This window comes from Taudactylus pleione, unplaced genomic scaffold (genome assembly GCF_031769625.1).
Source record: "Taudactylus pleione unplaced genomic scaffold, aTauple2 ptg000642l, whole genome shotgun sequence".
NCBI classification, from domain to species: domain Eukaryota; kingdom Metazoa; phylum Chordata; class Amphibia; order Anura; family Myobatrachidae; genus Taudactylus; species Taudactylus pleione.
In genome coordinates, this window is record NW_028285044.1 from 500,151 (window position 1) to 522,857 (window position 22,707).

At 45.4% G+C, this 22,707-nt stretch overlaps 1 protein-coding gene across 2 annotated transcripts; it reads right to left on the minus strand.

Annotated features, from left to right (window-relative positions):
• Positions 1-855: 855 nt before the first annotated feature.
• ANKRD54 (ankyrin repeat domain 54) lies at positions 856-18,693 on the minus strand. 2 transcript variants are annotated; one of them, XM_088455050.1, is made up of 8 exons: positions 18,407-18,693; positions 17,305-17,352; positions 17,132-17,230; positions 16,473-16,544; positions 16,340-16,387; positions 16,098-16,222; positions 7,438-7,545; positions 856-1,593 (listed from the first exon to the last, which is right to left on the minus strand). In XM_088455050.1, the coding sequence occupies exons 1-8, from the start codon at positions 18,618-18,620 to the stop codon at positions 1,522-1,524; spliced, it is 786 nt and encodes a 261-aa protein (XP_088311176.1). In that variant the 5' UTR covers positions 18,621-18,693; the 3' UTR covers positions 856-1,521. The 2 variants fall into 2 exon arrangements, with proteins under 2 accessions (XP_088311176.1, XP_088311177.1); XM_088455051.1 differs by lacking the exon at positions 17,305-17,352.
• Between the last annotated feature and the right edge of the window lie 4,014 nt (positions 18,694-22,707).

The following is a 22,707-nucleotide window of genomic DNA, read 5'->3' on the forward strand; positions in this document are numbered from 1 at the left end:
GCCCGTTAAAGGTGCAACTGGCTCCTGCCGGCACCAAAGGCAAAACGATCTGCCTTTGGCTGGGGCCGGGGTATATGTGGAGGAGGACCGGTGCATCCTGGGAGCTAAAGCTTTTGACTGTTTGGCGCCCGGTTAACTCAAAACACCATGGTATCCCTATGGATCCTGAAGAAATACTGATTTGCATGTTGTAATTTGATTTCTACATTCTATAAAGTACAATTTTCATTAACCTTTTTAGTAACTTAATGAACGGAGAAATATTCGCCGTAAATAAATGGGAAGCAAATGTGGCTTCGTTTGGGCAATAATATTTTTAAAAAGCAGATAAAGAAAATAGCAGACATTGATAAACATCAAAAGCTGGGTATTGCTGCAATGAAAGAGATACCCGACATACCTGAAAGTTTTTTAACTGGGCAAGTCCATAAGCAGGCTACCATTTTGTGGAGTCTGAGGGGATAGGAGGGTTTGCTACTCTAATCAAGCTGGCATTAACCAACCACTTGGCACAAATGCTCTGTGCAGATACTGTGCCAGGAATATCAGAAAAGCTTTGCTGACTGCAAATTAGCTTTTTTAGACTTGAGAGGTTCAAATTAAGACACTATCCTAAATGTGTGTGTAGAGCTTTAGTGAACTGCAAATTAAAACTTTACTTATTAACAACATTTTTTTTATAATGATTTGTATGGGTCTGCTGGCCTACATTCCGTATAGCTCTACTATTTACACTGTTATCTGCTATGTGTGCACATTTTAGTAACAAATTATAATATGTAAGCACATACAGTACAGCACAATCTCACCAGACCATTGCCTGTCACTCACGTGCTTAGCTATAAAACACATCCCTTTACAGAAACAAGTATTTTATTTTATTTTTTTACACCACTTACCACAAATTAGTAGGCTTGCACCAGATCTGCAGGACACGATTGAGTGAATATGAAAAGTTTTTTAGAAAACAAAAAAAACACATATACTCAGGACATAGCAATTGTAAGGACTGTCGTTGAACCTGTAGCCTTACTTTGGAAAGAAATGTAATATGATCCACCAGATACACACAATAAGTACAGTCACAGATAGAATCAAATATTCTAACAGGGACGTATCACGAACAGTACAATTTAATAGCACTGCTACAAAACATAGGACATGAACATTCACAAAACACCTCACAGTATATAGCACCTCAAGTTAAGAAATAACATGTGGCTGGGGTGAAGATCGTACCAACAGCATAGATACCCCTTATTGTTCAGTTTACAAAGGATTCTTTACTTTATTAAAGGCTTTTTCCCAGTCTTTTAAATGGCTTCATTTCCATCCTTTTGGAAGCCATTTTTCAAGAACTCTGAAAATAATGGTTAGCGATAGGAATCGTATGCTGAAGTTTTTATATATGAAGTGATGTAGACCGTGCAGGAAGATGAACAGGTTACATCACAGTAACAATGGAATATTGAAGAGATCCTGGTGTAGTAGAGCAGTTAGGATGAATTGCAGCACCTCTGGCTACCTGTTTTCCATCTGCATCTGGAGACTTAGAGAAGTGAAGCTAGCCAAAAGCTCTGTCACCTCATCCACCTGGAAATAAAAGCAGAGATCTGTAACAGCATTACATAAAAGAGGCCATCATGCGCAAAATTTACTATGAAGTGCATCTCCAGCGGTTTCAGATCCTGCATAGTACATTTAGTCCCATGTGTTACATAAATGGTCCAAGTACAATCAGCAAACAGTCCTGGAAACAGCCAACTGTTGCTTGGAGGCAGCAAAGGCAACAAAATTTGAGTTATGGTAAGAACTTACCTTTGTTAGCTCTCTTTCTTCGAAGTCCATAGGATCCACAGGGAGACCTTGGGGTGTAGGTTATGGGAACCAATCCGGGTACCATGCAGTTAAAGCTTTAGCTCCCAGGATGCATACTTCTGGGAGACCCAATTTGTCCACTAGGAGATGAAACACCTCTTGGTGAAGAGACCATTCCCTGGATGCACGTTGTGACGGCTGAGGAAGTCAGTTTCCCAATTGAGAACTCCTACAATAAACACTGCCGAAATGGCTGGGAGATGAGATTCTGCCCATGTCAGAATGCGTGATACTTCTGTCATTGCTGCCCGACTTAGAGTGCCTCCTTGATGATTGATGTACGCCACTGTGGTGGAGTTGTCGAACTGAACCTGCACGGGCTTTCCGTGAAGAATGTGGTTTTCCATCATGAGGGCCCTGTATACAGCTTGAAGTTCCAATATGTTGATGGGCAGGAATGCCTCTACCGTTGTCCACCAACCCTGAAAGGAGTGTGGACCAGTTACTGCTCCCCATCCCCGGAGATTAGCGTGTGTTAGGAGTATCCAGTCCGGGATCCAAAAGGGACGACCCTTGGTTAAATGAGATGTCTGTAGCCACCAAGAGAGAGGGACAGACGCACCTTCCGAGAGAGTACCATCATTTGAGTTCTGATCCGGAGGGGTAATCCGTACCACCTGGAGAGGATCAGCCCCTGCAGGGGCCTGGAATGGAACTGAGCATATTCCACCATGTGGATACCATGGATCCCAGAATCTGCATCGCCGAGTGGATTGACACCCGGCAGCTGCAGAGACATCTACGTACTCTTTTCCGGAGTTAGAAAGATTCTCTGCTGGAGAGAGTCCAGAAGGGCATATGGTAGGAGTTGGATGCCCTGACTCCGAGGGTGGGCTGCCATGACAGCCTTTAATTTTGGTAAATACCCTTGGAGCCGTGGATAGGTCAAAGGGCAGCGCCTGAAACTGCAAGTGCTGTTGCAGTATAGAAGGTATGCATCCTGAATGTCCAGCGATACCATGTAGTCCCTAGGTTCCATAGCCAGTATGATGGAAAGTAATGTTTCCATCCTGAACCTGGGCACCCTGAGGAAATTGTTCAGAGCTTTGAGGTTGAGGATAGGCCGATGAGACCCATTCAGTTTCTGAACCAGAAAGAGTAGAATAGTAACCAGTCCCTCGTTGAGATAGTGGAACTGGTACAATTACCCCTGTTTGCAGCAAGGACTGTATGGCTTTCTGGATCTGCCAGGCCTTGGTGTTGTCTGAAGGAGGGCCTGTGCAGAAAAACTGTTGGGGAGGCCTTCAGCGGAATGAGAGGGCGTACCCCTGAGAGGCCACTTCTCTTACCTAAGCATCCTTGGTGGTTTGACACCAGCAATGGGAGAACTGAAGAATTCGGCTTCTCACTCTGGGGTCCCCCAGAGGGAGGCCCGCCCCATCAGGCTGCGGGTTTTTTGCTCCTGTTTGGAGGCCAGGCGTCTTGTGCTCCAGGCCTGTTTCTTAGGCTTGACAGCTTTCTTGGCAGCGAACTGCCTAGAAATGGACTGCCCTTTGGCTTTTCCTAAAGGAGGAGCTACGAGACTTTGCAGTAACAGATGCTGAAGGCAGAAATGCAGATTTTGATTTGGCTAACGTGTCCACAATCTTGTCCAGCTCTGGACCAAATAAAATAACCCCATTATAGGCCTCTCTTAGAATTGGCATCTGCGCTCCAACATCGTAACCACTGGGAACGGCGAGCAGAAACAGCCGCAGCCGAGACCCTGGATGTCAGACTAGCATCCAGAGCAGCCTCACCAATATATACAGCCACGTCGCTAATATGGCCGACCAGTGAGACCTGATCCTCTGTAGCTTTCCTAGGAGTGCTCAAGTGTATCAACCCAACTCTCTTATAGCCTTAGCTACCCATGAGATAGCCATGGATGGACGGGCAACAGCTCCTGAAATAATAAATAGCCTTCAGGCAAGTTTTCACCTTCCTATCCGTAGGATCTTTTAAGGACCAAATGGGTAACGTTGCACTCTTTATTATGCATGTAACGAGTGAATCCACTGCAGGAGGGGGGATTCCCACTCTTTACAATGAGCATCCGGAAACGGGTAACAGGAGGTCAAACATTTCTGAGGTTGATACCTCTTACCAGGCAATTGCCAGGCATGTGCCATGTGATCCACCAGCTAATCTGACAGAGAATACTGCTGAAGTCCCCTTTACCTGTTTAAACAGGGCGTGTTTGGACTTAGGGGCTGGTTCGTCATCCTCAATAACCAATCCATATCTGACCGCACGCACCAAAGCAGGAATATTAAATCTTTGACATAGGCTCCGCCTCTTGCCGAGGGGAGTCAGGGTTAGAGGCATCAGCCACCTGTCCGTCATCAGATGACATCTCAGATTCTGACATCTGTGTGGATTGAGATGACAACATAGGACTCTTAGGGTAGTATTCAATCTGAGAAGAAAAGTCGTTATCGGCTATAATTTATCGCCGATTACGTCATTTTCACTTATTGCAATTATTCCCGTATTCAATTACATTGACTTTCTGCACCGGGATACGTTTTCTCCAGCCTTTAGCTAGCGAAAAAAAAGTGCAGAATTGGTGTTTAGGGGTGCAGGCTTAAAAAAAAAATAATAGGGGCCATTCCCAGGGGTGCAGGCTAAAAGTAATGTATGTTAAATAAAAAAAAATAAAAAAAATAGGGAGACCCCAAAAAATTTACTTAGAATTTATTATCGCTATTTTAAAAGTGTGCTCCGTAATTTTATTTTTTTTTAACCCCCAAAATTAGAGGGGTTCCAAAGTATGCGGCAGGTGTTTTCTTCATTGCAGGGAGTAGCGGTAGGTGCATTTTTGAAGAATTTTTAAAAAATCATTTTAGGGACTTAAAAATATGCTTGCACCCATTTTCACGTACTCAAAATTTGATGGGCATAGTTATTTTTCCCCAAAAAATTGCTTCTTCAAAGCCACATTTTTGCACCTGCCGCGGCTATTTAAAAACCCGACTTCCCTTCTGCATGCAAAGCGTTGGTACCCATAGTGATCCCCCATGTCTGGACATCTTTAAGGGGTGTCCCAGGATGATTTCCCAAAAATTCCCTTTTTGTTTTCGCCGATCCAAGTTTCGCCGGGTCCCGTTTTCGCGTCCTTTTTAAATTGAATACAGGGAATATCGGCCACGCGCGCGATACTTTTCCGCCTGGAGTCTGGACTTTTCACCTCAAATTGAATACGGCCCTTAGCTGGACTTACAGGTTTCTTACTCTGCAACATGGTCTGAATGGCCGTAGAGGTTGCAGCTGGAATCTGGTACAGGAGGGGTCTGTACAATCAGTGTTAGTCCCTGTGAGGGACGGACTGCTGTGGTACCTCCATAGGAGGAACCACAGTCGGGACAGCCAGGCGGTCCGCGATGGAGGCCAGCATCTGAGAAAAAAACGCCCAAGGGGGCTCCTGTACTGATGTCGGGGGGGGTTCAGGCACCTTGCAAGGTATAACATCTCGTACATAACCCATCCTGAACCACATCCTCCTTCCGGAAAACCACAGTAAATAGTCTGCAAGTTTGCGACATAAGTACAGGCATGTGTCCATTACCCTCATCAGACACGTCTGCGGGGTAAATGACGCACAATAGCGCACTGTGTACAAAGTAACCACGTGTAAGTATAGATACGAACAGGTGAGCAATATACTGGTCCTGTCTTATGCTTATGGAAGCTGCAGGAACGCATTGCCAGGATATGGCACAGTGCAGTGCACAACAGTGTGTGACAGACCTCAGCAATACAGAATTATATTCCAATAATAAAATATGAGGTCAGGTATGAACCACCCTAACAACACCTGTATTAGGGCAAAATGAGAGAAAGGGTATAGCCATAAACTGACAGATAGAAAAAAAAAAGACAGATTGATAGCGCTAGCACAAGTCACATATAATGCAGGAAAGACGCGGGAAAGCAGCACTATACTCAACTACACAGATGCAGTGTCTGATAGGAAATAGTGTGACATACACTGACCCTGGGGAGAGTATGCTGACCCTGGGGAAAGGTATGCATGGGGACCGGACCACGCTGTCCTGGGAGAACGGTGACTGCACCAAAGAAAATGGCCACCAGAGAGCTTAGTGGGAGGAGAGCAACTCAGGGAAGCCAGACCGCAGTGAAAAGGCGCGCTGAGCTGAGGAGCCGTTTGGACAGGGAAGCAGTCTCCCCTGGCCGGTTATTAACCCTTGGGACGCTGGTTTCCCGCACCAATACGTCCCTGGTAGTCTAGTGGAGCGCAGGGTATGGGGGGCCTGCGTCCACACCCAGCACCTCCGGTCTGTCCCGAGACCCGCCTTACCTTTTGTCCCCGTGCAGTCTGGGTTATCCCACGGGGCCAGGCTAGCTCAGACCCCGGGGTCCCGTCGAGATCACCAGATCAGTACTGGCGGGGCCAGCGGGGTGACGGAGCAGCAGCGCAGACGTCATATGGACAGTCTGCTGCTGCGCTCTCTGAAGATAGTTTTCTTCTATCAAATCATAAAATAAAAATAGCTTTGGGGCTGCTAAGCAGCCCCCCTGCGTTAACAGTGACCAGACTTCAGCCGGGCACCAACTACAACTAAGGTGCCTCTGGCTGAGGGTATAGGGAGAGTGGACCCAATGCATCCTGGGAGCTAAAGCTTTAACTGCGTGGTGCCCGGATTGGTTCCCATCACCTACACCCCAAGGTCTCCCTGTGGAGCCTATGGACCCTGAAGAAGAAAACACATTTCTCATGTCTATATTTTTGCAACGAATATCCTAACCACTACTGATAACAAGGTTTCCAAAGTTGAAACAATACAGTATTCCAAAATGATTATTTTAACAGCTGCCATCTAATAACCCAGGGGAAGATGTATGAAAGGCCTTCTGCACTTGAAACAAAGTTTTTTAAATACATGCGACCGGCATCTCCACCTGCTTCATCTCAATAATAGGCAAAGCAGGTCCGGACCCTGGCTGCATGTATTAAAAAAACTTTTGTCTGTTTGTATGTATGACACTTAATGCTTCAATAAAAAATTTGTTTAAAAAAAAAAAAAACACTTGTCGAAAAGGGAGTGTGTTAGCTCACCTCTCCAGCGAATCACACGCTCCTTCCTTCGACATCTGAGCGGCGCTTGCAGTGAATCTGTGCAATGTTCTGGTCAGCAGCATCCACGGTTTATCAACAAAATAAAAAAAACTGTTTCAACAGCCAGGGATTGCGTTTTAAAAGACAGCCAGGGACAGTGCTGAGTGGTGCTGCAACGACAGCTGCAGCAGTCAAAGTCAAATGCTGACCGTTCAAAAACTGCCTTCCCACTTTGGTGGCAATAATGACAGGGGCGCTGTGATCACTTCCTTGCATTACTACATGCAGTAAAACGGTAACTGCAGCACGTGGGCAGTTACCGATTTTACATGTATCGCCTCATCATACATCTCCCCCCAATCTGATAAAGCGAGTAGGAATACTTTCAGACAGATAGGATAACCTGCGCAAACAATAATGCCCGACTACCCAAAACATTTTCCAGGATGAGCAAGATCAATATTTTGCATGCACTTGAGAGATTTTGGGTGAGATATAACCTGCTCCTTGGTGCTTGTCCTCTGTAGTCTGGAACATATCTGTTCCAACTGTTCTGTCTGTTCCTGTTGTCCCAGCTTTTCCAGATATTCCCGCAACATATTGATGATCTAGAAATCAATGACAAAATCTCATTAAAAAACAAATTTCTTTAAAATAGACTGAACTACCGTACCCTTCTTTTATATGAAGTATGACAATATAATTAGTGATAAGTCAGAAGATATAAGTAATTAAACAAACTCTGTATAGATACAGTGCATCCAGAAAGTATTCACAATGCTTCACTTTTTCCACATTGTTATGTTACAGTCTTATTCTATAATGGAATAAATTCATTTTTGTCCTCAAAATTCTACACACAATACCCCATAAAGACAACGTGTAAAAAGTTTTTTTTTGAGATTTTTGCAAATTTCATAAAAAAAAAACAAAAAAAACACTAAGAAATCACATGTACATAAGTATTCATGGCCAGGAGTTTCCACTGATCATCCTTGAGATGTTCCTACAGCTTAATTGGAGTCCACCTGTGGTAAATTCAAAATCATGTCCAATCAACTGAAAGGCATACACCTGTCTATAGAAGGTCCCATTCTTGACAGTGGATGTCAGAGCACAAACCAAGCATGAAGTACAAGGAATTGAATGTAGACCTACTAAGACATGATTGTGTCAAGGCACAAATCTGGGGAAGGGTACAGAAAAATATCTGCTGCTTTGAAGGTCCCAATGAGCACAGCGGCCTCCATCATCCGTAAATGGAAGAAGTTTGGAACCACCAGGACTCTTCCTAGAGTTGGCCGGCCATCTAACTGAGCGACCGGGGGAGAAGGGCCCTAGTCAGAGGGGTGACCAAGAACCCGATAGTCACTCTGCCAGAGCTACAGCATTCCTCTGTGGAGAGAGGAGAACCTTCCAGAAGGACAACCATCTCTAAAACAAACCACCAATCAGGCCTGTATGGCAGAGTGGCCAGACGGAATCCACTCCTTAGTAAAAAGCAAATGGCAGCCCGTCTGGAGTTTGCCAAAATACACCTGAAGGACTCTCAGACCATGATGAGACAAAGATTGAACTCTTTGGTGTGAATGCCAGGCGTTATGTTTGGAGGAAACCAGGCACCACTCATCGCCAGGCCAATACCATCCCTACAGTGAAGCATGGTGGTGGCAGCATCATGCTGTGGGGATGTTTTTTAGTGGCAGGAACTGGGAGACTTGTCAGGATAGAGGGAAAGATGAATGCAGCAATGTACAAAAAGACATCCTGGATGAAAACCTGCTCCAGAGCGCTCTTGACCTCAGACTGGGGCGACGGTTTATCTATCAGCAGGACAACGACCCTAAGCACACAGCCAAGATATCAATGGAGTGAGTTCAGGACAACTCTGTGAATGTCCTTGAGTGGCCCAGCCAGAGTCCAGACTTAAATCCAATTGAACATCTCTGGAGAGATCTGAAAACTGCTGTGCACCGACGCATCCCATCCAACCTGATGGAGCTTGAGAGGTGCTGCAAAGAGGAATGGGCAAAACTGCCCAAAGATAGGTGTGCCAAGCTTGTGGCATCATATTCAAAAAGCCTTGAGGCTGCATCAACAAAGTATTGAGTAAAGATTGTGAATACTTGTGTACGTGTGATTTCTTAGTTGTTGTTTTTTTTTTATTAAATTTGCAAAAAAATCTAAAAAAAAAAAAAAACTTTTTACATGTTGTCATTATGGGGCATTGTGTGTAGAATTTTGAGGACAAAACTGAATTTATTCCATTTTGGAATAAGCCTGTAACATAACAAAATGTGGAAAAAGTGAAGCGTTGTGAATACTTTCCGGATGCACTGTACGTGTATTAAAGTGATTTCTAGCTTTCTTCTATCTTGCTTCCTTTTCAAATCGAATCATCCATAAAGCCTAACAAAATAAATTACCTTAAGGATAGACATTGGCCCAAGTAAAACAGTGGTCCCCCTTATTTTTGCATGGTTATTGGTTTAGGGAGAAATCTGAACATGTTTTCAATATACCAGTCAGTGCTCCATAAGTAATACATTTTGAAGGAAATGACATTTGATCTGATTTTTCCTTAATTAAGGCACTAAACACCTCTGTTCTTTGGGAGGCACTTGGGTCTTGTATTAACTATGGATTGATATACAAAAGAATCTCCACCCTTGACTTGGCACACAAGCAGATGGGACATATATGATTGTTAGATTTAATTCACTTCATTATATTGTGTTTGTTTTGAGATAAACACTTGGTAAAACAAAGTTTTGGGGAAAAAATGGAAAAAGGTCATTTCCAAAAGAATTGACACAAATGGTGTAGATAATGTACAAAAAAAAAAATAAAAAAAAAAATAGAATTTTGTACTTGCATTGAATCCTTTTCTCTGAATCCATCTGGGGGACACTGGACCATGGGTTTGCTTGAGGGACCGAAGGAGCTGGCACTTAATTAGACTAGTATAACTTTAAAAGGGAGTAGCTCTCTTGTAGTCTCTGCAACCCGTGGTCTTCAGTGCAACTTCAAAAGTAGCCCTAATCCAAGGGTGAATCACCTAGTGTAACTTACGGGTTAACCACAACACACTCACGGACAAAGAGCTGAGCGTAAGGGTGGGAACGCAGATGAATTCAGAGAAAAGGATTCACCGCAAATAGAAAAATCCATATTTTCTCTTTCATCCGATCTGGGGGATACTGGACCATGGGGACGATCAAAAGCCGCCACTAGTACCTGAACATAAGATTTCAGACAAACACTAGCATTCTTAGATGTGAACTCCGGAACACTAGAAAAACGTGGTGAACCTGCTGGTGAACAGTTGTCCTGTCACTGGCAAAGTAGCTTCCACAGAAAATTCACAGCTCGCATAGAGGGAGCCCTCCAGAATTGGAAAACAGCCCCTGAGAGATCAGCAGGGAGCCGCCCCGCCAGGACTGCGTGGATACCAAGGACTACCCCCCAGCAAAAAGAGACAAGCAGAAATTGCATTCATAAAAAAAAAAAAAAAAAGGAAAAAAGTGCATCCTCATTTGTTGTCAAGACTGCAGTATACCGGCCCCACCTAGGTGTAAACCCACATATGACCAACACGGGCTCTAGACCTGCCCTGTGGTCAACCTGGGTCAGGAAACCTGTCTCACCTAACTTGGTGAACCTGAGGTAAACCAGAGCCACCAGTCTGACACTGAATTAAACGTGGATATCTGATCTGCCAAGACAAAATGCTAAGACTACTGTAACAAATACAGACACATACAACAGTGTCGGGCCACCTTGAAAATACGAGAAAAGAGTGCAGGTCTCTGACAAAAGTAGCATAATAATAATAATAATAATAATAATAATAATAATTATTATTATTATTATGATTATTATTATTATTATTAATGAGATAAAACAATTTGGAGAAGCCAGAATGCAAGCGGATTCAGCCCACCCCATATAGCCTCCACGGCAATGGCAAGTCCAAAACCACTTGACCAAGTCCAGGCTACCGTCTCAAGGACGAGAAAATAAAAAAGGAACGGACTGTAAGCAGACCACTGCGAAGACTGAATGCAGGGTACAGTTTCCTGAATCCTTAGTTTACTCAGGAAAAGCGTCCTGAGAGGACGTCAGGGAGTCCTAAAACTTAAGGTATGCAAGCAGCATGCACGCCCAGTAAGAGTAATTGGACCCAGCAGGATTCAGACCCACACTTGTTCCACAAAAGAAGAGGATACACACCCCAAGCCATCCAAGCGTCAATGTCGCAACAAAATGCAGTCTGACACACGAACTCTTAAATTGCAGAGAAAAAAAAACAAAAACACAAAATCCTAGGACAGAGACCTATGGTTCTGTATGTGCCTAACACCCCAATGAAGGCAACACGTAGAGCAGCCCAGACCCAGTGCGTAAGTCTAAGTGGGACAGGCTTGGTACCAAGGCAATTCAGATAGCAGCGGAGATTCAGACTACCGAATCAGAAACAGTTAGTAACTATGGACCCTAGCGGCCATATTGTGGGTCCTAGATCAGAGTAGGATCAACCAACCCGTCTAGAGGACCAATTCCTGAAAAAGAACCAAGGCCAGAAACTAGCCCTGAGACTGGGAGGATGGGCATACAGCAGGGAAAGTACAAATTCCTGTAGGTGAAAAGTAGCCTTGGAAAACCCACAGTAAGCACAGCCGAGCCTACCGTGGAAAACAAGAACATACATTAGAACAAGTTTGTAGAAGAGCTGCAGGATGTGCGACTGACACTTCCCAACAGATAGACAGACACCGGAGTCACCGTGAGACACTCTGGGCCTGATTCTGACCCGGTCGCAAGCGCTGTGTGCTCGCAACCAGGTCGATTGTGGGCCAGTGCGCATGCGCATGACGGAGCCATTTCCGTCGTGCGCATGCGCGAGACCCGGTCAGCGACGGCCACTCCGTCGCTCCGTGTCTCGTACCAAAGGGGGCGTGCTGTCGATGTTGAGTGACAGCACGCCCCTTTGGTGGGCGGGCCGGGGGAGTGGCTGCCCAAGCGGAGGCGTTCCCATGTGAACACCTCAGTTTGGGGGCGGCCCCACTGACATGAGTGATGTCGGTGGGAGAGATTTCGGCTCTGTTAGAGCCGAAATCTCTCTGGGGCTTGCGGCAACGAGACCCTACCACAAGGGTCGTGTTGCAAGCCCGATGGTCGCGATGGTCTTGACCATCGCGACCATCTTCCTAGCCGCTCGCAATAGCTGTGGGTGGTCACCCACAGCTATGCGAGCGGCCAGGAGGCCGTTCTATAAAAAAAAATAGCCCGGCCCTGATTCAGAGCGAGCGCTCTGTCAGAGCGTCCGGCTCTGAATCAGGGCCTCTGTCTAGCCATACTGCTGGGATAAAAAAACAACTGAAAACAAGATGTAAAAGATGTTCCCGGGTCCTCACATCAGAGCCCCTGGGCCCAGTGGAACCACACCCCAACAGAGGTGCAGCAAAGCAAGCTAAGTCCTGAAAGAAGTCCATAGCTCATCGTTCCCAGCTTCCCATAGGGGACCTTACAGGCAGTGGCCATGCTGCTGCCAAACGTGATCCTCTATAGTAATTAGGAAGTAATCATCACTGTGTACGAGTCGCAGCGCTAGTACCGCCATTGAGGATTCAAACCCACTGCAGGGATTAACGTTCACTAGTACTGTAGGGAAGTACTTCCACCCCGTAAACACGGCTAGGTCAGACCCAAAAGTGGATACCAACCCTGGAATGGAACCCAGCCCCCTACAACAAGGGGGAAATCTCTGAAAAACAACATACCGAAAGGACAAACACATATCCTACCTGGGTCACGGATGTAAAACACCCATAGCCCAGGGATAATGGTCACCTAACGACGATAACAGCAGAATTTTCAGCTACGCCCCTTAGATGCAGACAAGGTTCAAACCGCAGTACAGGACCCGTACAAGTGCTACAGTCTAAGAGAGACAGTCTCAGGGCTACTGGGACAAAAAAGACAGAAACACACCTGTGACTCAAAGTTCAGGCCGGTAAAGATACTCCCTCCAGTCAGTGGACCATCACAGCGGTAGAAGTAGAATCAGTTAATTTAACATTGAAGAATGAAAAGCTTGACCAGAGAATATTAACGGCACCAACGGCTGGGCACTTAAACCGAGGTACCTGAGACAACCAGGCCTAATGTGGACAAAAACCACTTGGTCATGCCCCAAAGACCCGACAAGACCGCACCATGCCGGGGACTACAAATAGTGGTTTTGAAACCTCAGCTGAAAAAGTCAAGATCACACATTGTTGGTACTCCCAAACTTGGGAATTGAAACCTCAGGCTTCTCGCCAGAATTTTATGCATAGGCGAAAGACTGTCTGAACAGTAGAGCACGTGTACTGACACCCTGGAAAAAAAAAACAACCAAGGAAGCACGGTGGATAACGATCCAGCACAGCCGGACAAAGTACTGTTGATTGCGGCCGCCTGCCGAACAGGCCCGCCCAATGGCTTTGTCACAACTCATCTGTGTAGTCAACCTGGGCCTTTAAAATAAGGTTCCACCAAGATCTGAACTCGGATCGCTGGATTCAGAACCCAGCGTGCTAACCAGGATACCCTGGAACCTGACTACAGGTTTTGTGTTAGGCTGCATCAGTGCACACACTGGTAATACCTACCCAACAGGTTGCCCGCTGCAAAAGAAATGTAAACCTACACTCAGAAACTGCTCGTGACAGTGTAAGAGACATTAATAGTGAAAAATACAACTGGTCAGTAACCTGCAGAGCCCTGACCCAAGTCAGGTCCAGACCCTTACCAAGGAGGAATAACACTGACTCGGGCTAGGCTGTCTACATGCACACTAGCTAACACAGTGTAGCCAAAAGCTACACCATATACAGGTGTGACACAGGCCAAGTCCCAATGCTGTGAAGATTGCACACAAATCACACTAGACGGGCTGACTAAAAGCAATATCTCTGTCAGGATTGGCAACCAGACTTCAACGTAGAGAACAACTGTAGTGATGTTCCAGCAGGTGAACCAGATGAACACCCAGGCAGTGTAGAGGAGCTCCATAAAATACAGATTAATAGCAGGCCTCTAACCCAGAGAATGCAGGGTGAGTGCATACATTATGCAAACATACCTAAACACTGGTGATGACCCTCAATAGAGCCCCCTAGGTACATTGCCATAGCAAACAACTGGAGATAAGGTATCGGAAATAGGCAAGTTAACCGGCTCTATCACCTCAATGTTCCTGACAGCTGTCGGGGAACCAAACCTAGGACCCTGGCCCTGTGCAACTGTATGACTGTAGGCTGAGCTGCAGCAATGCTTACCACCAGGGGGAAATAGACACAGCCGGATATATCCTCTTAAGAGATTGTATCGTTTATTATGGTATCAGTCATATGTACAGAGTCATCCGTACCACAGTAAACACAACAGTACCAAGATTACCTGCATGAGGTTCTAGCGTCCAAGCCCTATAGATACGGATGGGATGCAGTTATGATCCAGATAAGCGGTATGCCATCTGCCGGAACCCCAGCATCGGAATCCCGAACGCCGATACAACACCCGACATGACTCGGGATACAGACGTCAGGATCCCGGCAGATGGCATCCTGATCATAAGGACACCGGGGAAAGGTAAGTATCAGCCGCGGGGGGGTTGACTTAGGTTTAGGCACCCCAGGGGGAGTTAGTGTTAGGCTGCGGGAGGGGGCAGGTTAAGGCACCACCGGGTGGGGTTTGGCACTAAGGGTTAGGCACTAAGGGGGAGGGTTAGGTTTCGGTACTTACCGGGAGGCTTAGGGTGCGGGGTAGGGAGGGTTAGTGTAAGGGTGCAGGAATGGATCGTTATAGGTTAAAAAGGACAGGGGAAAATTACTTACCATTCCACTTTCGGGATTTTAACCATCGCGATGCCGCTGTCAGTGTGCTGATAGCCGGCATCACGCCCATCGGTATTTCATACAGATTCCGACAGTGGGAATCTCATTCACTCATTCATGCTCGTCACTAATTAGACGACAAGGCATTTGGCTAGGGTGTGCAGCAAGCTCCTCCCCTGGAGCTGTCTCTCACTGCTGCAGGCACCCACACAAGTGAACTTCCCATAGCAAGGGAAAACACTGTGTGTAGCAGCATGTCTGCTTCCTTCCAGTGTGCCCGACATCAAGCACTCTCCTAATCTTATGAGGGACCGACCTGCAAGATGGCAGCGCCATGCTGAACAGAGGCAGCAAACTGCTACCCTCTAGAAGGGCAGTAGCGCTGGCCGGCTGCGGGTCCCGGCGGGCACCAAAACAGAGACTCAATTAGTAGTAGATAGGAAGGTGAACTGCGTTCCCTCCTTTAGTCTGGTGGCAATGCTGAATTTCATAGCCGCCAGACCTCCCAATGTGTGCTGCGGATGCAGCACACATCGAAGACTAAATGTAAAAAAAAAAAATTAAGTTTATAAATAAAGGAAAAACTAAATCTAATCTAAAGTACAGGGCTGCAGAGCAGCCCAGCTTCCATGGGCACTTAACAAGCACTGAAGACCATGGGTTGCAGAGGGGAGGAGCTATTCCCTTAAAGTTATACTAGTCTAATTAAGTACCAGCTCTTTCGGTCCTTCAAGCAACCCCATGGTCCGGTGTCCCTCAGACTGGATGAAAGAGAAACAATGTTATTGCAAAATTACGTATGTTTGTAAACAGAGCAACTAATGCTGGGCATACACGGCCAGATAAAATGTCTGTCAGACCGACAGACATTTTATCTGGCCGGCTGCCAGCCGCAGATGTCGCCGGCATACACTGTGATATTTCTCTCACAGTGTATTCGGCAGACATCCGCGCTCCGCCCCCGGGGGAGGAGACATTTCCCTGTTCCTTCCGTAGGAAGGAACACAGGAAATGTCTGTCCGTCGGCCGCGCTGGGCATGCACTGCCCGATGCGGCCGACAGTTTACCGGGTAAATATCGCATCGGACGGGCATGCTGGACAATCCTGCATGCCCGACCGAGCAATATTTAACCCTCGGTCGCCCGCACACACGCTACAATTATCGGGGCATTCCGCCGATATCAGGCGGATCGCCCTGATAATTGTAGCGTGTATGGCCAGCATTAGGAATGTAGGTTCAACTGTCTTACTTATGGTCAGTATATTCAGCTCTCACCTGCTTCACCTCTAGTCGCAGAGATTCTAGAGTCTGTGATTTTCCATCCTGCAAGATGTTCAGCTTTGACTTAGCTAAATGCAGTGGCGTCCTGCCTGCACGGTCTAAAGCATCCACTCTGGCACCTTAAAGTAAAAAAAAAATAAGAGGAAACACAACTTACAAATGTTAAATGTAATAGGTTTTATTTCCAGCAATGCCTATTCTAATATAGAAAAGAAAGTATGACAAATATGTCTTACCTCCCTGTAAAAGTGTTGTAATCACTGGGACATGGCTCGTACAAGCAGCTAGGAAGAAAACAAAATAAAATCACATAATATATGCAATTATCACAGAGAATGTAATTTAAAAGACCTCCAAACCATCTCCTACCCAAATGCAATGGGGTATTCCCTAAGCCATCCCTCTGATTTGGATCGGCTCCGTGGTCTAGGAGCAAATGTACTAAAAGAATGCAGAGAAACAAAACTTTACTATAATGTATATATTATATGTAATAATACACACACACACACTTAGATAACGTAGATACTGCATAATTTCTGTTCTTTCAGTCAGTTTAAATATTGAATTAACATCTATGTTTCACTAATATACATCATAAAAAAAATGACAAGGCGGTTTAAGTACACACTGGCATTTGCAATGTGTATTATTAATGTTAAAATGTATGCAAGAGTTAAATCTGTATTCATTAACAGATATCCGTCACATAAATTTATATTGTTCCAGCCGCACAAGGGGAAACACATTTATAAATGACTCTAAACCGCAACTCAAGGAATTTACGATGCACTCCCATTATGTTCAACTGTTGTTGTGCATCATACGTGCACAGAGCTTTGCAGCGCTGTCCACAGCATAGCATTCTGGTGTGTCCATCTCCACTCCCTCTACCTCTTATTTCTGCTTCAATATAAAAAGGTATAATCCAAGCGCAGTTCAAGCTGAACTAAAATCTGACATAATAAAAAAACACTATACAGATGTGTCCTGTAAAAAATACACCTCACACACTTTATGCCCCATACCAATTTGGTCATTTCCATTACAGGATGCAAAGTGCAGTGCTGTACGGCCCTTGTCATCAGCAGCACAGGGATCTGCTCCTTCATCAAGCAAGCGTTGGACTGAAAAATTAAGAGATATTTAGTGGATGAATTCTGATAAACGGTAACTAAATAAATACTATATAATCAGGCACCTGTGTCGAGGTCATTCCCATTGGCGGCTTCCCTTAACTTCCTTAGTGCTGTTTATAAAAAATAAATTATAGAATGCATTCATGATGGTAAACATTATTCATGATAGACCTAGGGGGAGATGTATGAAGGGGTGATATGTGTAAAATCGGTAACTGCGCAGTGACCGCATGTATGAATGCAGGGAAGTGATCAGAATGACAGGGGTGCTATGGTTGATTGCAAAAAACAATTATTTTTTTTTTTAAATTCGCAGTGGGTGCCGCTGGGGATTTTTGACCAGCGCAAGCGCAAATTCACTGCAAGCGCCGGTCAAAGCAGCTGCAAGAGGGAAAATGGACTTCACCAGACAGGTGAGTTAACACTCTCCCTCTTAGGCAACTACTTTTATCACACATGCGGTCAGCAAGTAGTCCTGCTTCGCCTTAATAATGGCCGACGGAGTACCATGCCCTTAAAGAACGTTATGCGTTCGGCCATACATCTCCCCCCCAAGTGTTGTATAAACATGAGAAACTTAATACATCTGATTTGTGACGTGTTACATAACTGGTAATTGTTTGTAAATAATGTTAAACTACTTCCATGTCTAAATCAGAACCATAAGCTTTAATTTAGTTTATTTGTAATAAACCCACATGAGCACTGGTATAAATGCCTGGGGCACTCTCATATCTCAGTAATGGAGTCAGTATGTTTTGCCAACAATAACAATGCAGACAGTTATTATATAAACACCATAACGTCAACAGGGACATAATGTCGACGTACAATTTTAAGCCTAACCATACGTTATCTATTGTGTACATTTTGCAGGTGTTGACATGTTGGGTGTCAACATTTTGACCATGTCAACATAATGATGTAGACCTTTTGACTGTAAACATGCTGACTACATCCCCTCAGTAACACGCTATTCATACCCACAGAGGTGTCATGTTCATTATAGACAACTCAACCTGACATCTGCAGTATATGTATAAATGCTTTTAATCAAAAATTAATCCAAAATTAGAGCCTGTAATGAGGGTCACACACTGATGCCCACACCTCGTTACTCTGTCTTATTACAGTCATTATTGTACCCCAGAGAAGCCCGCTTACCGTAGCTCTCCCTCCCCAGCGGGCATAGCCGGTACCGGTGCTGCCGGTGAGACTTCACACGGCCCCGAGGACACCTCCTCGGTTTCTCAGGCTCTTCCCACAGGGCCTTTAGTAGCTCCGGCACAGCGGGCGGGCACAGCTCCCCTCCCGGGACACCCGAGCCCAGGTCCCCGGGAACGACAGGCGCCGGCTTGCCCTGCTCTTCCAGCTCCATCCGCACCACAGGCTCCAGAGAGGCCTCCAGGCCACGGTCACCATGACAACCAGGAACCGAAACCAATCAGCAGCGACCAACAGAAACGCCGAATCTGACACTAACGAGAATGCCCCTTGTTTCAACAACCAATAGGGAGCGGCCACGTCATGCAGATTTGAATATCATTAGGCAGATGCCATTTTACAAGTTGCATCACCTGCTTAATATTTCCTCAGTCATCATGTTATTAGTGTGCTGCTGCCACCATTGTCTCAGTGACTAGAATTTGTTGACATGGTTACAGATTAATCAGGAATATTATGAAATAACATGCTCAAAATGTATAAAGCAGTACTAAAATAATGAAGTGCAAAGCCTGGCCTAATAATAGTACTGCTGTAAATTGAAGTCATGTCACCACTCCATAGTGTCAGTGAAGATGGACATTTTGCTTAACTGAGGGGGGTGAGGTGAATTGCGCGAGGTGAATAGCGCTGGGAAGTTGGTCCTGGAGCTATTCAATTCACTGCGTTGTTTAGTTCGACTATAACAACTTATGGGCCGGATTCAATTAGCTGCGAAAAGTCCCGAACTTTTCGCCTGTTGTACTTTCCGCTGCCTTCGCCTGTTAGGGAGGCGAATTTGCGGCATGCGCGACCCCGCGTTTCGCCCTATTCAATTGCAGAACAGGCAAAAACGCAAATAGGCGAAAGCATAACATGCGGAACGGAATAGATTGGGGGGATCAGTCTGTACCCCAAAATAAGACGCACTGACACTGTAAATCATTACAGATGTGTACTATTAGCCCCAATAAACGTACTTTGTGTCCTTAATTTGTGTTTTTGGTGAAAATAAATAGTCCTGTCAAATTTGGGGTACTTGAAAATGGGTGCTAGCATATTTTTGTGTTTCTAAAGTGCACTTTTTAAAAAAGAGAAAAATCCACCTGCTGCATACACCTGCTATCCTAAATATACCTGCCACATCTATACAGCCCCCCAAGAAACCTATTTTGCTAGTTTTTATCCTTGTCCCCCCCTTTTTCAATTTTCACCCCAAAAATTACGTCTTTTTTGGGGTGTTCTGAGGTAATTGTTTTTGACTGATTTGTCTTTTGGGGAGGTGTCCAAAGGGTCCACAATCAATTCCCCACATTTGCACCCCAAGATACACATTTTGCACTTTTTTCCACCTGCCATTTATTGGAGAAACTTTTCTGCCTGTAACAGTGCATTAAGTTTCCGCTTAGGCAAAATCGTAATGGAATTGAATTTGGAGATAAGACGCAAACAGGCGAAAAGCGGCAATAGGCAAAACTTTTTCGCCGATTACGGCTTTTCTCGCCTAATTGAATCCGGCCCAAAGTCTGAGAATGCTGGTTAGTGCAACTTAACCTGGGTGATTAGTCTCTGACTAAAGTGCCGGCCACGAGGCTGTTTGCGCCGCGCTAAACACTTTAGTTGGATTTCTGCTCTTACTACAGGGGTGCGAGAAGAAATCCTTTAGTCGGCCTAACAGCGTGCTGAATTGAATAGCTCCGGGAATGCCTTCCCAGGGCTATTAACAGAGTGCTGAATTGAATCGCCCCCATATATTCAACAATAATATTGTATATTGAATCTAAAATATTTTGAATTCTGTATATCACACACTTTGCTCTAAACACCCCATCAGCACACCTGCATTGTTTGAATGAATCGGTTTACAAAGGCATTTACGAAAAGGAGATAATATCAGTCTATTATTTCTTATTGATAAATGAGCAGATTTTTATTTATAGAATGTGAGTGCAATGTGAAAATAAATTGTCATATTTTTATTTGGAGATTACACTATTGTGGCAATTGTTTTTTTTCTGCTTATTTTTTCAAGCACTAAATGCCGTATTAATGGCCAAAGATATGTCCTGAAGCACCCCTGAGAAATATGATGGAGTTTATGCTGGATTGATTGTACTCCATAAACAGTGGTTCAAAAGATGGTTGCTTCATTTAAGAAGTGTAAGGAGTTATCTGACATTATATTTGGTGACTTGTGGTTTGAGGACTTATATTTAAGAACTATATATGCAACTCTCATCAGCGCCATTGTGATACATTTTTTTTCCACCCCCCCTAGTGCCTAACCCTCCACCTAGTTCCTAACTCTAACCCTCCACCTAGTGCCTAACCCTACACCTAGTGCCTAACCCTAACCCTCCACCTAGTGCCTAACTCTAACCCTCCACCTAGTGCCTAACTCTAACCCTCAACCTAGTGCCTAACCCTAACCCTCCACCTAGTGCCTAACCCTAACCCTCCACCTAGAGCCTAACCCTAACCCGCCACCTAGAGCCTAACTCTAACCCTCCACCTAGAGCCTAACTCTAACCCTCCAACTAGTGCCTAACCCTAACCCTCCACCTAGAGCCATACTCTAACCCTTCACCTAGTGCCTAACCCTCCACCTAGAGCCTAACTCTAACCCTCCACCTAGTGCCTAACCCTCCACCTAGAGCCTAACTCTAACCCTCCACCTAGTGCCTAACTCTAACCCTCCACCTAGTTCCTAACCCCAACCCCAGTACTTAACGTCGTGATGCTGGCTCCGGGAATCTGACAGGTGTCAGGATTCCGGCACCGGCATCCTGACTGTCGGGATTATAACTACTTCCCATTGTCACAGTCTAATGGGTGATTTTTAAATTAGTCGTGGGTGACAGCGGCAGCATGGGGTAATTTTTATGGCATTATATATTATTTTTCCATTCTTTTTGGACACAAATTGTCCTTAAAATTTTAAGAGATTAATAATTTCATTATTAGAGTGACCATTTCTGCCAAGTAATGATTTAAATATTAGTAACTGTAGAGTGTATGACAGTAGTTAATTAAAAATATGCAATACATAATTTCACATTCATGTATTTTCCAGTAAATATAAAATGTTGCTCATCCTCATCCCTCCTGTACCAACATTAGTTTAGAACTCCTCACCCATCTCTGTAACACTACCAACATTATTATTATCATCATATTATGGCAGGTATTCAATTAGCCGCGGGGGTTTACCCCGCGACTAATTGCTGGCCAAAATCCCTGCAGCACAGGGAAAAGCTATTCAAGAAAATCGATTTTTTTTTTCCCCCGCGCCGAAAAATCGGGATTCACGCGCATAAACACGCTGATTCCGCGTAAACTGCGGAATCAATTTTTTTTTCCTCGCAAGCGAGCCCGATTTGGTGGTTTTTATGCTGATTATACCTCGCACCTCCTTGAGCTGCGAGGTAAAGTCCGACTGCGGGGTCTCATAATTAAATAGGTCCGGCACGGCAATTACCGGCTAACTGAATATGCCCCTATGTGTTACTTACAACTGCACAGATCACTTTGGAAAAGGCGCACTTCAACTTATACTGCTTTTACACCTAAATCCTGGGTCTGACCCATGATTTGGAACACAGGGCCTGATTCAGACCAGCGCTCGCGAGTGGGTCGATGTTTGGCCACTGCGTACGTCGGAGCCAGTTCTGACGTGCGCATGCGCGAGACCCGGCTAGCGATGGGCGCTCCGTGTCTAGCACCAAAAGGGGGCGGCTATCGATGTTGAACGACAGCTCGCCCCGTTTATGAAGCGGGCAGGGGGGGTGGCTGGCCAAATGGAGGCGTTCCCGACGGAACGCCTGCCATTTGGTGGTGGCCCCACTGACATCACGAGTGATGTCAGTGGTGAGCTTCTGGCTCTATTAAGAGCCAGAAGCTCACTGGGGCTTGCGGGAACGAGACCCTACCACAAGGGTCTTGTCGCAAGTCGCAATGGTCGAGACCATCACCTGGCCACTCGCAATAGCTGTGGGTGGTCACCCACAGCTAAGCAAGCGGCCAGGAGGCCGCACAAAAAAAAAAAAAACGCCCTGATTCAGAGCAAGCGCTCTTTCAGAGCGTCCGGCTCTGAATCAAGCCCACAGTTCCAAAACGGATCAGCCCCAGGACAAACCTCTTCTATTGCGGCACCGAGCAGGATTATTCCCTGATCGGCGCCGTTCACACTGCATACAGGTGCAGTGGAACACTTCTCCCTGCGCTTGGAGATGACATCATCTCCAAGCGCCGAGAAACCCGGA

What these genes read in the sequence shown, in the direction of transcription:
- ANKRD54 (XM_088455050.1), bottom strand. Translation starts at nt 18,620, where the DNA reads ATGGAGCTGGAAGAGCAGGGCAAGCCGGCGCCTGTCGTTCCCGGGGAC. An exon ending in TGGGAATGACCTCGACACAG is followed by an intron (nt 17,231 to 17,304) that starts GTGCCTGATTAT and finishes TTAATTTTTCAG; the next exon opens with TCCAACGCTTGCTTGATGAA. An exon ending in GGACAAGCACCAAGGAGCAG is followed by an intron (nt 1,594 to 7,437) that starts GTTATATCTCAC and finishes TTTTATTTCCAG; the next exon opens with GTGGATGAGGTGACAGAGCT.